The sequence below is a fragment of the Pristis pectinata genome, chromosome 2, assembly GCF_009764475.1.
Source record: "Pristis pectinata isolate sPriPec2 chromosome 2, sPriPec2.1.pri, whole genome shotgun sequence".
NCBI lineage: Eukaryota > Metazoa > Chordata > Chondrichthyes > Rhinopristiformes > Pristidae > Pristis > Pristis pectinata.
In genome coordinates this window covers 70,326,102-70,341,227 of record NC_067406.1, presented here as the reverse complement: position 1 = coordinate 70,341,227, position 15,126 = coordinate 70,326,102, and the positions used below count along the sequence as shown (strand labels likewise).

General features: G+C 41.1%; 1 protein-coding gene across 4 annotated transcripts in view; it reads right to left on the bottom strand.

Annotated features, from left to right (window-relative positions):
• The window catches only part of arap2 (ArfGAP with RhoGAP domain, ankyrin repeat and PH domain 2), a 286,956-nt gene that overhangs the window by 237,294 nt on the left and 34,536 nt on the right, over nucleotides 1–15,126 (bottom strand). For 3 of the 4 annotated variants that reach the window (XM_052039500.1, XM_052039491.1, XM_052039508.1), the window contains one exon: nucleotides 5,987–7,098. The exons of the other annotated variant lie outside the window; for it this stretch is intronic. In XM_052039500.1, coding sequence (XP_051895460.1) covers nucleotides 5,987–6,894 — 908 coding nt within the window. In that variant the 5' untranslated portion in view covers nucleotides 6,895–7,098. The remainder of the gene's footprint in view (nucleotides 1–5,986; nucleotides 7,099–15,126) is intronic. 4 annotated transcript variants of the gene reach the window in all.

Sequence of the window (15,126 nt, the reverse complement as noted above, 5' to 3'; positions counted from 1 at the left end):
AGCCAGCTGTGATCTCCTCCACTGGGAGTCTGCAGTATTTCACCAGCTCGGTTGCAGTCACGAGGGGCAGATTGTGTAGAAGCACGTGGGGAGTTAGGAACATGCTGTATTCCAAGGGGAAAGCCTACGAATGCCCCCACATATGGCTGCAAAGTTCTGAGCAGGGCTTATGCACAAAGTCCTTCAATATCTGACACACCAGTTCTTGGACACTCTGGCAACTTTAGGAAAACTTAGAAGGCACCAAACCCTTGTACAATACTTACATTACTGAGCTAAAAATCAATCATCTAAAATGTAAGCAGTGGATGATTTCTTGAGTTATCACAAGAGGGTGGGAAAGGCCCCTTACAGCTGTCAAACATGTTCTGCCGCATGAGGTTAACAGAAGGATGTTTTCTAGATTGATGAGGTGTAAAATTGCAGTCCTGGTACGAGATCAGAATTACACACTGATTGACATTATTCTCTACTGTGCACACGTCCAGCACACTTGCACCTAATATTCTCTCCAATACGGCATAAATGTGTGTGCACGTGCATCAGGTGTCACATTGTTACATTAATGAATTTCTCCCAGGAATGACCAGCAACAGGCACAAGGTGCCAAGTTTTGTAGCTATTAAATTTTTTTAAAAATCATAACCAAAATGTTAGAACCTTCGGGAATGTTAAGTCTTCAAAATTTAATGTATCCTAATGATGGATCGTTTTCCCCACTGAAAGCAATGGCACTTCACCCATCCTGTGGCTTACTTGCATATACATGCCTAGGGAGGAACAGATGTCAACTGTCAGACAAGATGGGAGTATAAGCAAATATTGCAGGTTAGTGGCCCCATCCTAATTAGCATGTACCTGAGCAAAACATTAAAAAGTTGCCAAAAGTAATAAATAAGAGTACTCAAATGACCTAATATTCCAGGTTTTTTTCCACCCTTGTGCCTTAATGAGTTTATTCATTGGTCTTTCTTATGGGACACGAGGTGAATGGAGCAGAGGTAAAAGATCAGCCACAATCTTACAAAATGGGAGTGCAGTCACAAGGGTTTGAATGCCCAACTTCTATTTTGTATGTTTTTATGGTCATTATTACAAATACAAATTCATGGGGCTTTGCTAAGTGCTTAAACTGCTGGAATTTTAAGGCATATTTCACAATATTGTTAACACCTCTGATTAAGAGGTTGGGTTAAGCACTTTAGCTTTCAGTAATAGCTTGTCCTCAATTATTGCAACTCTAACAATTTCAAGATTGTGGAAAATATCAAAATTCAGCAATGACATTCTTTAGAATTTACACTGCCTTCTCATCAGTGTAACGAGAAAGGCTAAAAATCACAAATCTCCCATGTAATCAGGACAGTTGCTTATGACAAACCTCAGAACTCATTGGATTTTGACCCCAATACAAGCAAAAAAACTTGTTTTTAAATATACACAATTCTCAATTTTTTGTTAATTAATCACCAAACTCTGGGATTATGTGCAATGGAGAAGTTTTTTTAGAAGTTTATTTTTAATATACAGACACTAGTTGTAAAACGTTTAGATAAGAGATTAAATAACCTTTCCAAAATACATTCCACAGATACTTTCTTCAAAGCCATAATGAAAATATTTCCAACGTACATCACAGTTCAAGCTTTTATAATACCCCTAAGTTTACTTTAAATGGAAAGAGAAGGACTTTTTGCCTGACCATTCACCACTAGTATAATCATGCTGCTGTAATTCCACTCAATTGTACATTGTAATTCTAACAATAGTTCTAACAGCCACTCCAATTACAGGGAGACTTAAATCACTAATCAAATCACATGAGCTGGCTTTAGGAATCAATGGTGCATGCACACTGTTCCTTTGGCCTGGTGATGTCTCCTCTTCAGCAATGACAATTAAATGGGGAAAGTCATATCAAAATTAAGCCCAGAAAAATATTTCTTTTTGTTATTGTTTATTCACAGGATGCAAGTGTCACTGCCAAGCCAGTGTGTATTGTTCACTAATTGATTGGCTGGCCAGGCATTTTCAGAGGACAATTGACAGTCAATAATTTGATTGGTCTGGAGTCACATATAGGCCAGATTATAGACTACTTTCCATGAAGACATTAATGAATAAGATTAGCTTTTTTTTTGGGAAAAAAAAGTGCTGTCTGGTAGTTGCATGGTCCCTGTTTTGTGGCTTTTTATATGTACTTAATTATTTTACTTTTTAATTATTGTCCAGAAGCTGTGGTGGGATTTGAACGTATCTCTGGATCAACTGTCCCAGCTCTGGTATTCAGCTGCACTTGACCACTGCGCTACAACATCTTAACTGGAATTACCATGCTTATTTATACAGGATTCATTTGTGAAGGTTTGATTTCTCTCATCATTGAAGGTCATCTATGAAACAAGTTCCACCATCAATGATGATTTCCACTGTGAATATGGAACCACCATGGAGACGACAGGAAAGTCATTAAATCACGGGGAGAGGAGAGCATTTTAGTCAAACAATTCCATATTTTGGCCTTCAAAGAGATGAAATAAAGTCAGATATATTATACACAATAGAGTGGGTGGGAAGCAATATTTAAAGGAATTTTCAAAATTGTAAGGCTAGGAAGATATGTCCCTAACCTTACTGTGCATGATGGTCTATCATAATCAGACAAAGGCACTTCAGAAATGTTTCTGTTGTCTGTATTCTCCTATACAGCAGAAGCCAGGAATATATAGAGTCTGGCCTGAATAGAAACTGATAGGCAGTGACCACCGGCAAGTGTTGAATAAACTGAGGCAATTTGATGATTCAACTGTTTAACAATGTTAAATGGACTGCCTAATGACAAAGCCAATTAACTGATTGTGTTCAGTTCTGGTCACCTCATTAGAGGAAGGATGTGGAAGCTTTGCAGAGGGTGCAGAGGATATTTACCAGGATTGGACAGCATGTCTTATGAGGATAGGTTGAGTGAGCTCGGGCTTCTCTCTTTGGAGCGAAGGAGGATGAGAGGTGACTTGATAGAGGTGTACAAGATGATAACAGGCATAGATCGAGTGGACAGTCAGAGACTTTTTCCCAGGGTAAAAATGGCTAACACGAGGGGACATAATTTTAAGGTGATTGGAGGAAAGTATAAGGGGGATGTCAGAGGTAAGTTTTGTTTTTTTTTTACACAGAGAGTGGCAAGTGCATGGAATGCACTGCTGGCAGAGGTTGTGGGGGCAGATACATTCGAGACATTTAAGAGACTCTTAGATAGACACATGAATGATAGAGAAATGGGGGGCTATGTGGGTGGGTGGGAGGGAAGGGTTAGAAAGATATTAGAGATAAAATGTCGGCACAACATTGTGGGCCGAAGGGTCTGTACTATGCTGTAGTGTTCTGTGCTGTATCAAAACTATAACGATAATATAATTTAACGTTATGGATGTACAAATCATTGACAGAACTAGCTTTATTGGCAGGGTTTCATTCCCTTTGGCTCATGCAGTGGATGTGTTCAGATACTCTGAAAATGTTCCAAAAAGAGATGGGCAAGGCTGACAGTGCTGCGAGAAGAAACGTGGCATTGGGTGATGGACTTGGCATTATTAGTGCCTTCTGCAACTCACTTTGAAAGCTTCCAAAGTTGAGGGGAATTTTGCTAAGACAATCCTATCTATTTTCATCCATTTCTCACCTCTCCCATGAAAATAGTTGGCCACTGGTAGATGAGAATCACAAGGACAAACTACTCAGTCACAGTACGGCTGAATAGGACAGACTCAATGGACAAGCTGACCTTTATATGTCTGACTTTCTGTATATTGGTACAGCAATGGGACACTTCCATAAATGTAGTTGCAGCAACTGTGAAATCAGAAAAACAAACACCAAAAAAAGATTCTATCTCATTACTGATGAGAGCACAATATCTTCAATGCTTGTAGAATTTAAGAATGGGGAGCAACACAAAGGCGCTGGAGTAACTCAGTGGGTCAGGCAGAATCTAAATGGACAGTTAACGTTTTGGGTTGAGAACTCTCATCAGGACTGGAAAGAAAGTGGGGAGGCAGCCAGTATAAAGGGGTGGGGGTGGGGGTGGGGGTGGGGGTGGGGGAGCAAGAGCTGGCAGGTGATAGATGGGTCCAGGTGAGGGGGTGGGGGGGTGATAGGCAGGTGAGGAAGGGAGGAAAATGAGAACAATATCAGAAGCTGTGAGGTGACAGGTGGAAGTGACAAAGGGCTGAAGAAGATAGAATCTGATAGGAGAGGACAGTGGACCGTGGAGTAAAAGGGAAAGAGGTGGAGAGGGGAACCAGTGAGAGAAATGTGTGGACGATAAGCAGATGGAGTGGGTAAGGGAGGGGAAAGAGGGTGATGGGGTCCCAATAGGATCAGGGGAAAAAAAGGCAGTGACGCACAGAAGTTAGAGAAATCGATGGTCCTGCCGTGAGGTTAGAGACTACCAAGGCAGAATACAAGGTGCTGTTCTTCTAATCTGCGTCTAGTCTCAACTTAGCAGTGGAGGCGGCCATGGACAAACATGTCAGTGTGGGAATGGGAAACAGAATTAAAATGGCTGGCCATCGGGAGATCCCGGCTGGTACGGCGGACGGAGCAAAGGTGCTCGACGAAGCGGTCCCCCAGTCTGCATTCTCACCGATGTAGAGGCCACAACGGATGCAATAAGTAACACCGGTGGATTCACATAGAAGAATGGGGAGATGTACCACAGTGTCAACAACTAGATGGAGGTCAACCCATACAAGGTCACTTGTAGATCCCAACCAAGATGAGGGGAAGCTCTGGGAGATGCCAGAATGCAACATTTGTGGCAGCAAACATTTCAGCTACAAGGATGGACCAGAGAAGCTGGGGTCATTCTCTTGAAGCAAAGAAGGTTGAGTGAAGATTTGACAGAGGTGCGTAAGACCAGGACTGGATGAAACACAGTAAATAGAAGGAAACTGCTTCCATTGGGGATGGACCAGAGAACACAAGCATTTTCTTCCCCAAATTTTCAACAAGGGGAATATGAAGAAAAACATTTTTTATTATTATTTATTTACTCAGAGAGCAGTTAGATTCCAGAGCTCACTGGCTGAAGAGGGGGTGGGAATTGAAACAATGCCTTCAATTGGGAATACAACAGAAAATAACCTGTACTGCTACAGGGAAAGTGCAGAGGAATGTAACTGTTCTACTCAAAGCCAGCAGGGCTTCAACAGACAGAATGGCCTCATTGGTGCCATTATATTTCTATGGTACCTCTGCACTTCAGAGGAAATCAGTGATGTAGTGATGGAGAACAAGCGATCAAAGGGCAGAGGATGTGGCGAGGTCCAGCGGAATCAGCAACAGTAGCAATAACATCAATGTTCTGGTGCCAGTAGGAAAGGAGCACTTAGTGGTTGTGAGCACAGTAAGTGGAGCAAGCAGAGGAAGCAAAGTAAGGAAGAATTTCTGGGGCATAGACACGATTAGGGAAATGATGCGTGCACCCTGTGTGAATCAGTAATATGCCTTCCATTTGTGTTTGTAAATTATAAAAAAAAGTGTTATATAGAAATCAGAAAACCAAAAAAAAACGAAAGGTGAAAAAACAAAAGGAAGTTGTTGTATTTGAACACTCCTTTCAAAGCCTTTGCACCTCGTCAAACATTTTCCTGTTACTTGCAATGTGCAGTTCCACACGTGATAAGGACCCCAGAATGCAGTCCACAAATAAGCCATTTCATCATCAGTATATTTCACTACTTCAAAACAAGGAAGCAAAATGAAAATATGCTAAAACGACATATTTTCCTTATTGTCTATGGTTAAGACAGTATGAGATAAAACTTTACTCAACACAATTGGTGTCGAAGTTTGCAAATGCATGATTACTCCGATATTTGAGGATATCAAGTTTTTCAGATTAACCCCATAGCAGCTAAATGATCTTTCAGTACCGTCACTCTCAGAAAAAGGCAACATTTGATTTTTACAATGGAAATGACTATACCTGCTGTCTGTAGGGTCTAGGATAACACCTTGTGCTGTACATGAACTTGGGAGCTGTGGCACTGGTCTGTTTCGAAGATCAGCTGTTTTCACAGGACATGAAGTAACCTGCTCTGAAGTGCCCACCATTCCATCATAGAAATCGTTCAGGATCATTTCGCCTTGAAATTCAAAAAGAGGCGAGTCTGGTGGACTGCTCGATGTACATTTAGTTTCCATGGATGTAGACTGCTCATTTGCGAAGGAAAACTGGCAGGAATCAACAGAACCAGAAGGCAGTGACACCCTGTCTCCAGTGAACTTGAGTGGCGGTGTTCCCTGATGAACCCGTGGTGGAAGTGGTGGTCTGCTATCCATATCATCTTGTGGTTCACATGGATTACTACAGGCACCGCTAGTCTCTGATGCAACCATTTGAGGACTTTTACCAACCGAGAATTTCTCCTGTGTTTCAACCTGCTGCAGTTGGGGAGATGGTGGTTTGTTTTTTGAGTTAACACATCCAATATTCACTGGGTTTGTAGGATTCGAAGTTAAATCACCTTTAATAAAGATAGTTCTCAGTTTAGACACTGGGACACTGGTCTCAACATCTTCCTTGGGTAGACTCTGTGCAGTAAAGCCCTGGTTATTGCTTTTTGATTCTGTACCTCTGGGCAACAATTCATCAGGGCATTTAGACACTTTCCACTCATCAGCTTTTGGAAACACATTGTGCAAATGTTTGAGTATCCTTTTCCGATGTCCTGTTGGAGTAATCCCAATCTGAAGAAGAATCTCATTATTTAAGTGTTTGCAGTCCGCCACTGTGCAGTAGCCAGCATGTTTGAAATTGTCAGTGTACTGCTCCAGATGGATGTCAATCAACCAGTCCATGATGCTGCTATCGGCCTTGTCAGATGACAGCATTGTGGCAACTTCTGTCTCATTCCAACCTCCTTCATTGACAATTACTTCCTAACATATATGTACACCCAGCAACCTGACACAGCCTGCCATTGGAGTTTGTTGTGTCTGGAAATCATCAGGTGTGGACATGCTTATTGCGATCCAAAGTAATCTTTCTTCCACCTCGTGATGTCACAGAAATCAGCATCTTATTACAAAGAAAAGCTAAAAGGATAGAAATATAATTGGGTCAGTTTGATCACAGAGACAGAAATATTGAAGGCCACTCTGACCATCAGACACAAAGCTGCTCTATTTTTCATCCCATTGCTCTACTCTTCCTTCCTCTGCCTCAGTACCTTTGGTATCTACTTCCAATTTAAACAGTTCTCTCAATTCTACACTTTCATCCTTGGGGTGGTCCATTTCACAGTCTCCCAAAGGATTTTCCTGTTCTGCCACCACCATCTCATCTCTCCCCAGGTTTTGTGGCAAAATGTCTTTATGACAAATTCTAGAAAATAACAGTTTTTTTTAAATTCTGCCACCACAGATAGAAAGGACATGCTATATTTACCCTGTTAATTCCTTTCAATGATTCGAACTTAAAAGTAAAATAAAATGTAAATTTTATACATTAATAATTAGTGTTCCATCAGATTAACAGATTTTAAAATTGTACAGTAATTCTTGCATAATAAAATATTATGCCAATTTATAAAGGAAGAATTCTCCAGTGTGTTATTGGGGCCCAGATTCCAGGACATAAAATGAAATGGACTTTTCAATAGAAACTCAACAGTTAAATAGTTTTAAGACATGCTATGACTAAATAATTTCTTGCAACCCTCTCCAAACCAATAAAGAGATGACTGAGAAATTCTAAATTTCAGCTAGGTATGATCACTACCAGATTAACAAACCCAGACACAACAGGTGCAGTCATTCATTCACCAATTTGATGCCAAATAACCATGAAGGTTCATTATTTTTAATGGTGCTACCCTTCTTACCCAACAGCCAGCAGCTCTCTCAGCTTGCTTTGTACACATTATCTTCCAAGAACCTGGTGCTTTTTAGAAACTAAGGTTTCAGCTACCACTTTATTACTTTCTTTTAAAAATGATTACATTCACAGGAAAACAGGAAATGCATCTTTTTCAGTTCCCCATTTCTTTCAATCTCTAGAGATGCTCAGTGCTTAGCAACAACAACCCATTCCTCCATGTCACAGCATTTCAGGTATTAAGAACCACAGAATAAATTGAGAAAAACAATCAAACTCCTGCAACTTTTCATGGATATTTAATAAATGGGTTTCTATATAGTTTCTGAATAATTTTTGCAGAAAAATATTGAATTTGATGGTGCTCCATCATCTCAATTAATGATTTTTTTTAAATTTAGCATTGCTTTCATCTGTGATCAAATGCTGGAGAACATTAATGAATAAATGAGTAAATAATCATTTAAAAGAATTACCAATAAAATGAGTGGTTCAGCAGTTCACCCTTCCCAAAAACAATGGTTTAAATTCAGAATTAAAACAACAATTGCACAAAAAAAATGTTCAGTCCTTTTAGGTTCGTTCTGTCAAGTAAATCAGAGAAAGCAAGTACAGAGGAGGTACTCCCATTTACAGATGGTTCAAGACCTGGGGCCATAAATTTAAAACAAGAGGTGAAAGAATCAAAGAGAATGTGAGAAAAAGTGTTTATCGCTTTTTAAACAAGCAGTTGTTATAATCTGGAACTCACTGCCAGGAACATTGGTAGAAACAGCCAATCTGGGATTTCAAAAGAGGATTGGATAGGCTCTTGAGGGAAAAGAGTTTGCAAAGTCATTGGGGAAATGGGACTAAATTGGCTGCTCTATAGAACCGGCAAGGACGGACTCCTCCTGTGCCATGACAATATTCTGATTCTATGAGAATCACAGTGGAAAACAAGTCAGTTTGTTGTATGAAATAACACACCTCTACTTCTGGACAGTTCACTATAATTTGGCTATTTCAGCTAGGCTCACTTTCTCCTTTAACTTCAAGTCATTCAAATGCCTGCCCCTTACCCTTGCCCTCAGTAACCATACATTGCTTCCAATCCTCAGTGCCTCTTTTCAATCCTCAGTGCCTCTTTTCAAAATTCTCACTATCAAGTTCTCGGTCTTGCCTCTTCCTTCCTATTCTCATGGTCTTACAACACAAGAGGACACGGCACTCATCCAACCCTGAAAATCAAAGAAAGAAATCCAGATACTGGAAATCTAAAACAAAACAAACCCTGAAAATCAAAGAAAGAAATCCAGATACTGGAAATCTAAAACAAAAACAGGAAATGCTTGAAGTACGCAGCAGGTTGGGCTGTAACTGTGGGAAAAGAAATAGAGTCAATATTCTAGGTCAGAGACTCTTCGTCAACTGAAAAGGAGACAAAAGAAGCTTGTAAACATGCATGGAGGGGATATCCCCAATAGAGTAAAACTTGGGTGACCATGGGGATAAGCTGTGAACAAAGTTATCTCGACTATTATCTCACAGCTATCTCAATGACTCTTTGCCCTACCCTGCTTCCTGTAAGAAAACCACTCCATTCTCCTAGTTCCTCTATCTCCATCACGTTTGCTCTGATGGGGATTTTCCCTACTGGTATCTCTGAAATGTCTTTTTTCTTTTTGAATGAGCAGTTCCCCTCTGCTATTGTTAACAAAGCCATTGACTGCATTTCTTCCATTTCCTGGACATCTGCTGTCACCAACCGCCCCTCCAGGACAGAACAAGGATAGAGTTCCCTTGGCCCTCACCTTCCACCCCGTCAACCTCCACATTCAACAGATCATTCTTTACAATTTCCACCACCTTCAAAGTGATTCTACCACCAGTCACATCTTCCCCCCTCCTCCATTTTCAGCATTTTGCAGGATCCGTTCCATTCATGACTCCCTGGTCCACTCTTCTATTCCAACATACCACCAGCCTTCTTATGGCACTTTCCCTTGCAACTGCAGGCGATGCAACACTTGTCCTTTAAGCTCTTCCCTTCCCACCATCCAGGGACCCATACACTCTTTCCAGATGAAGCAGCGATTCACTTGAACCTCTCTAATCTAGTGTACTGCGTTCAGTGTTCACAATGTGGTCTCCTCCACGTTGGAGAAACAAACATAGATATGGTGATCACTTTGTGAAAGACCTGTGTTCAGTCCCAAGGAGCAACCCTGAGCTTTCCATTGCCTGCCACTTTAATTCTCCATCTCACTCCAAGCTATTAATCTGTAGCCTCCTGATCTGTTACAATGAGGCCCAATGCAAGCTGGAGGAACAGCACCTCATTTCTATCTGGACATGTTGCAGTCTTCTGGACTTAATATTGGATTCTACAACTTCAGATAGCTTGATCGCTCAGTTTATATCACTCATCCATCTTCCATCTGTAATATTAGGTCAGCTTGTTTTTCACACCACCCACCCCACCCCTCTTTGGAAGTGGAGGACATGTCCAATCTGACGTACTGGGCTTAACTTCCTGCTCTGTATTTCACAAGTCACACGTTCTTTTGTCTATATTCTCATCCTATAACTGCTTCCATTCACCCTTCGACCAGATAGCTTTGCTTACAACTCATCTCCACGGTCACCCTGGCTTTACCCCATTAGAAACATCCCCCTTCCCCACATTCCCTGCAGCTTAACAAGCTTCTTTTATCTCCTTTCCAGTTTTGACAAAGGGTCTCAGACTTGAAACAGTAACACCGTTTCTCTTCCCACAGATGGGACCCGACCTACTGAGTATTTAATTAACCTGGTCTCAATTTTTGCCCAATTACACATTGAAGCATCCTAGCATATTTTCATAAAGTTAAAGGTGCTGTATCAATGCAAGTAGTTCTTACTGAAGGGAATAGTTCACCATGGTGCCCTTTAAATGGCTAGCATCCGAATTTATAATCACTAAATCACTATTCTATATGTATGCAATGCCGCTGCAGACCTCTCACTTTACATTTAAATGAATTCCAGCTGTGGTGCTGAATTTATTTTCAATATTCATGATGCCAAAATACCTTGTATAGTGTCAGCTCTAAATCAAGGTTATGATGAAAGGAAATGCTATTTTAAAATTACTTTCTGTTGGCTTACAATTGTCTTTATTCTATTGTTATATACAAAAATTTCAAAATGCTTAAATACTGCCACACTTCAAGTTGTAGGTTATTTAATGACACCCCCCCCCCCCCCCCCCCCCCCAAAATTTGATTTTTTTTCCTCTCACACACAGAAGCACGAATACTATGGTACAGTTCCAGAGTTTTCAGGAGCCCAGAAAACCACAGAACATGGACACGTGTGAAATTCAAAACTAACAAGTTAGGTCAAGTGCAAAGATACGTCTACACTAGCAGTGGAATGCAACGTGCATTAATCCTATCCTGTGTTGAACCAAAACCACACAGGACAAAGCCACTATCATTGGCCCGATATGCAACAGCATCAGGTAGTGAAGTCCAGCAATGTCATTTGCAGCACTCTTAAGCAAGCTTCCACAACCCATCCACCCAGACATCGAATGTCAGCAAGGCAGGGTCATTGTTTGCTTTAAATTCTATTTGTGATCTTTGGTTGCAAGAGAAGTGGTTACTTATCAGGTTCCACTTGTCCACAACAGGAAATAAATGGGAAGCAACATAAACAGATTTATTCCATCCCTTCAATATTTCTGCAAGCCCTTATATCAAACGAGCAGCATTGAGGGTTACCTTTTGGACCAGATCCTGAATGCAGCCCCAGGCAGCTGTGGTTTATAGCATTCCATTCTTTTCTTTAAAAACTGATTTCCAGTGGCACTGTGTGTGGTTAGTAAAGACCAAGTGCAAGTCTCAGCAGAGTCAGAATCAGGTCTATTATCACTGATATATGTCATGAAATTTGTTGTTTTGCAGCAGCAGTACAGTGCAAGACATAAAAATTACTATAAGTTACAAAAATAAATAAATAGTGCAAAAGAAGGATAACGAGCTAGTGTTTACAGACCATTCAGAAATCTGATGGCGGAGGGGAAGAAGCTGTTCCTGAAATGTTGAGTGTGGGTCTTCAGGCTCCCGTACCTCCTCCCTGATGGTTGTAATAAAAAGAGGGCATGTCCCATTCGTGAGGATCATTAATGATGGATGCCACCTTCTTAAGGCACTGCCTTCATGAGGCACCGCCTTCTTGAAGCTGTCCTCAATGGCAGAGAGGGATGAGCCTGTGGTGGAGCTGACTGAGTCTACAACCCTCTGCAGCCTCTTTTGATCCTGCGCATTGGAGCCTCCATACCAGGCACTGATACAACCAGTCAGAACGCTCTCCACCGTACTCCTGTAGAAATTTGCAAGAGTCTTTGGTGACATACCAAATCTCCTCAAACTCCTCATGAAGTAGAGCTGATGGTTTGCCTTCTTCATGATTGCATCAACGTGTTGGGCCCAGGACAGATCCTCTGAGATGTTGACGCCCAGGAACTTGAAGCTGCTAACCTTTTCCACCAATGACCCCTCAATGAGGACTGGTGTGTGTTCTCCTGACCTCTCCTTCCTGAACTCCACAATCAATTCCTTAGTCTTGCTGACATTGAGTTGTTGTAACAGAACTCAACCAGCTGATCTCTCTCATTCCTCTACGCATCCTCATTGCCACCTGAGATTCTGCCAACAACAGTGGTGTCATCAGCAAATTTGTAGATGGTGTTTGAGCTATGCCTAGCCACACAGTCATGACTGTAGAGAGAGTAGAGCAGTGGGCTAAGCACACATTCTTGAGGTGCGCTTGTGTTGATTGTCAGCGAAGAGGAGATGTTACTACCGATCTGCACTGACTGTGGTCTCCCAAAAAGGAAATCGAGGATCCAGTTGCAGAGGGAGGTACAGAGGCCCAGGTTTTGATGCTTGTTGATGAGTACTGAGGGGATGATGGTGTTGAACGCTGAGCTATAATCGATAAACAGCAGCCTGACATACATTTTGCTGTTGTCTAGGTGCTCCAAAGCCGAGTGGAGAGCCAGAGAGATTACTTACACTGTAGACCTGTTATGATGGTAGGTGAATTGCAGTGGGACCAGGTCCACTGAGGATCAGCGCGGATAGCTAGAAAATGGCAGAGAAAGGAGAACAAAAAACTGAGGAGAGGGTGAAGTGAAGAAAAGTGGAAAGGAGAAAGTAAAAAGTTAAAATTAAGAACAATTTAATAAGGAATAAGGCATTAAGGCATTATTAATATTTTGTGCAATTTAACACTGAAGGCCCTTATTAATCTGAATTTACAACCAAAACAGGTATGGCAAGTGACTGTTAATATCTGAAATAGAGAAAAAAAAAACAATACACAGCATCAACAGAAGCACCAAATTCAGAGCGGACAAAGTTGTCACACAAACCAGTCAAGCAGCAGCCTGACACAGTCATCCTCATGGTATGACATCTGCACTCCTTGATCACAACAGCTGGCTATGTCCTGTCCCACCAGCAGCACATCCCCAACAGAGGCAGCAGCACAGTGATATATACCTGTGGCTATAAAGACCTGTGAGCCTGCAACATCGATTCCAGATTCCATGGCATCACGTCAAACATGTGCAAGGAAACCACCTACCCTCCTCCCAACCATGGGAAGAAATCCATACATTGCTAACAAAAGGATAATATTAGGTCCAAATGGTCATCACATAAATTTAGCAGAAAAAACAGCAAGTCTGAGAACTGGGAGCTGTTTAAAATTCAGCAAGTTAGGGCCAAGAGATTGAATAAGAGAGCGAAAATACAGTGCAAGGGTATAAAAGTACATAAAATCAAACTGTAGAAACTTACAAATATGTAACAAAAAGATTAGTGAAGACAAATGGGGAATAAGGAAAAAGCAGAACAATGACAACAAATAATTTGGTTCTGTTTTCACAAATGAGGACACAAATAACTTCCCAGACAAACAAGGGATTCAAGAGACAACGAAGAGGAGGAATTAAAAGAATGTGGTATTAGTGAAAAAGTGCAAGAGAATTTAAATGGGACTGAAAGCTTGTAATTCCTCAGGGTCTGATAATCTGCAGCCTAGAAAATTTAGTAAATCATGGAACCAGTGAGTGCACGAGGTGTCATCTTTCAAAACTCCACAGATTACGAAACAGTGCCTGGAGAGTGGAGGTTGGTAGTACCCTGCATGATCTGAAAAAGGAGAGAGAAAAAAAACAGAACAACAGGCTTGTTAGCCAAGCATCAGTGTTGGGAAAATGCTGGAGCTTATTTTAATGCATGTAATATCAAGACATATTTTCTAACCAAGGTCGATATGGATATACAAAAAGAAAACTATGCTTCACAAAACTACTGGAATGTTTCTTGAGGATATAACTAATGCGGTGTATTAGAACTTTCAGAATGTCTTTGATAAAAGTCCTACATAAGAAGTTAGTGTGCAAAATTAAGGTGCGTGGGATTCAGGGGTAATATATTGGCATTGAAAATTGATTGTCAAACAGAAAACAGAAAGTAAAAGTGAACAGGTCTTTTGCAATCAGGGTACCTTGGGAATCAGTGTCTGGGGCCCCGTTGTTCAAAATATGCATCAATGATTTGGATGATGGAACTGAATGTATTATTTCTCAGTTTGCTGACTACATGAAACCAGGTGGGAATTATGAGTCGTGACAAGAATGCCAAGAGATTCCAAGGCCATGTAAACAGGTTGACTGAGTGGGCAAATACATGACAAGAGTAAGTAACATGGATAAATGTGAAATTACCCACTTTGGCAGAGAGAAAATAGATATCACCATTTCAATAATCTGCATAAAGTGGGAAACATTAATGTACAAAGGGAGGCAAGTGTGTTCATGTATCAGTCACTGAAAGTAAACATGTAGGAGCAGCAAGCAGTTTGGAAGACAAATGTTATATTAGCCTTTATTGTAAAAGGCTTTGAGTGCAGGAGCAAGGACATCTTACAGGGTCTTGATGAGACCACACCTGGAGTATTGCATGCAGTTTGGTCTCCTCACTGAAAAAGAGTCCTGGCATGGCAAGACTAGCATACAAGGAGATATTGGATCAACCAGGCCCGAATTCACTAGAATTTAGAGAACAAGAGGAGGTCTCATTTAAGGGTGGTTGCAGAGAAGATGCTTCTCCTTGCAGATGAGAACTAGGACCACAGGTCATGGACTCAGAATAAAGGCAAAACACTTAAAACTGAGACAAGGAGAAATTTCTTCATTCAGAGGGTGGGGA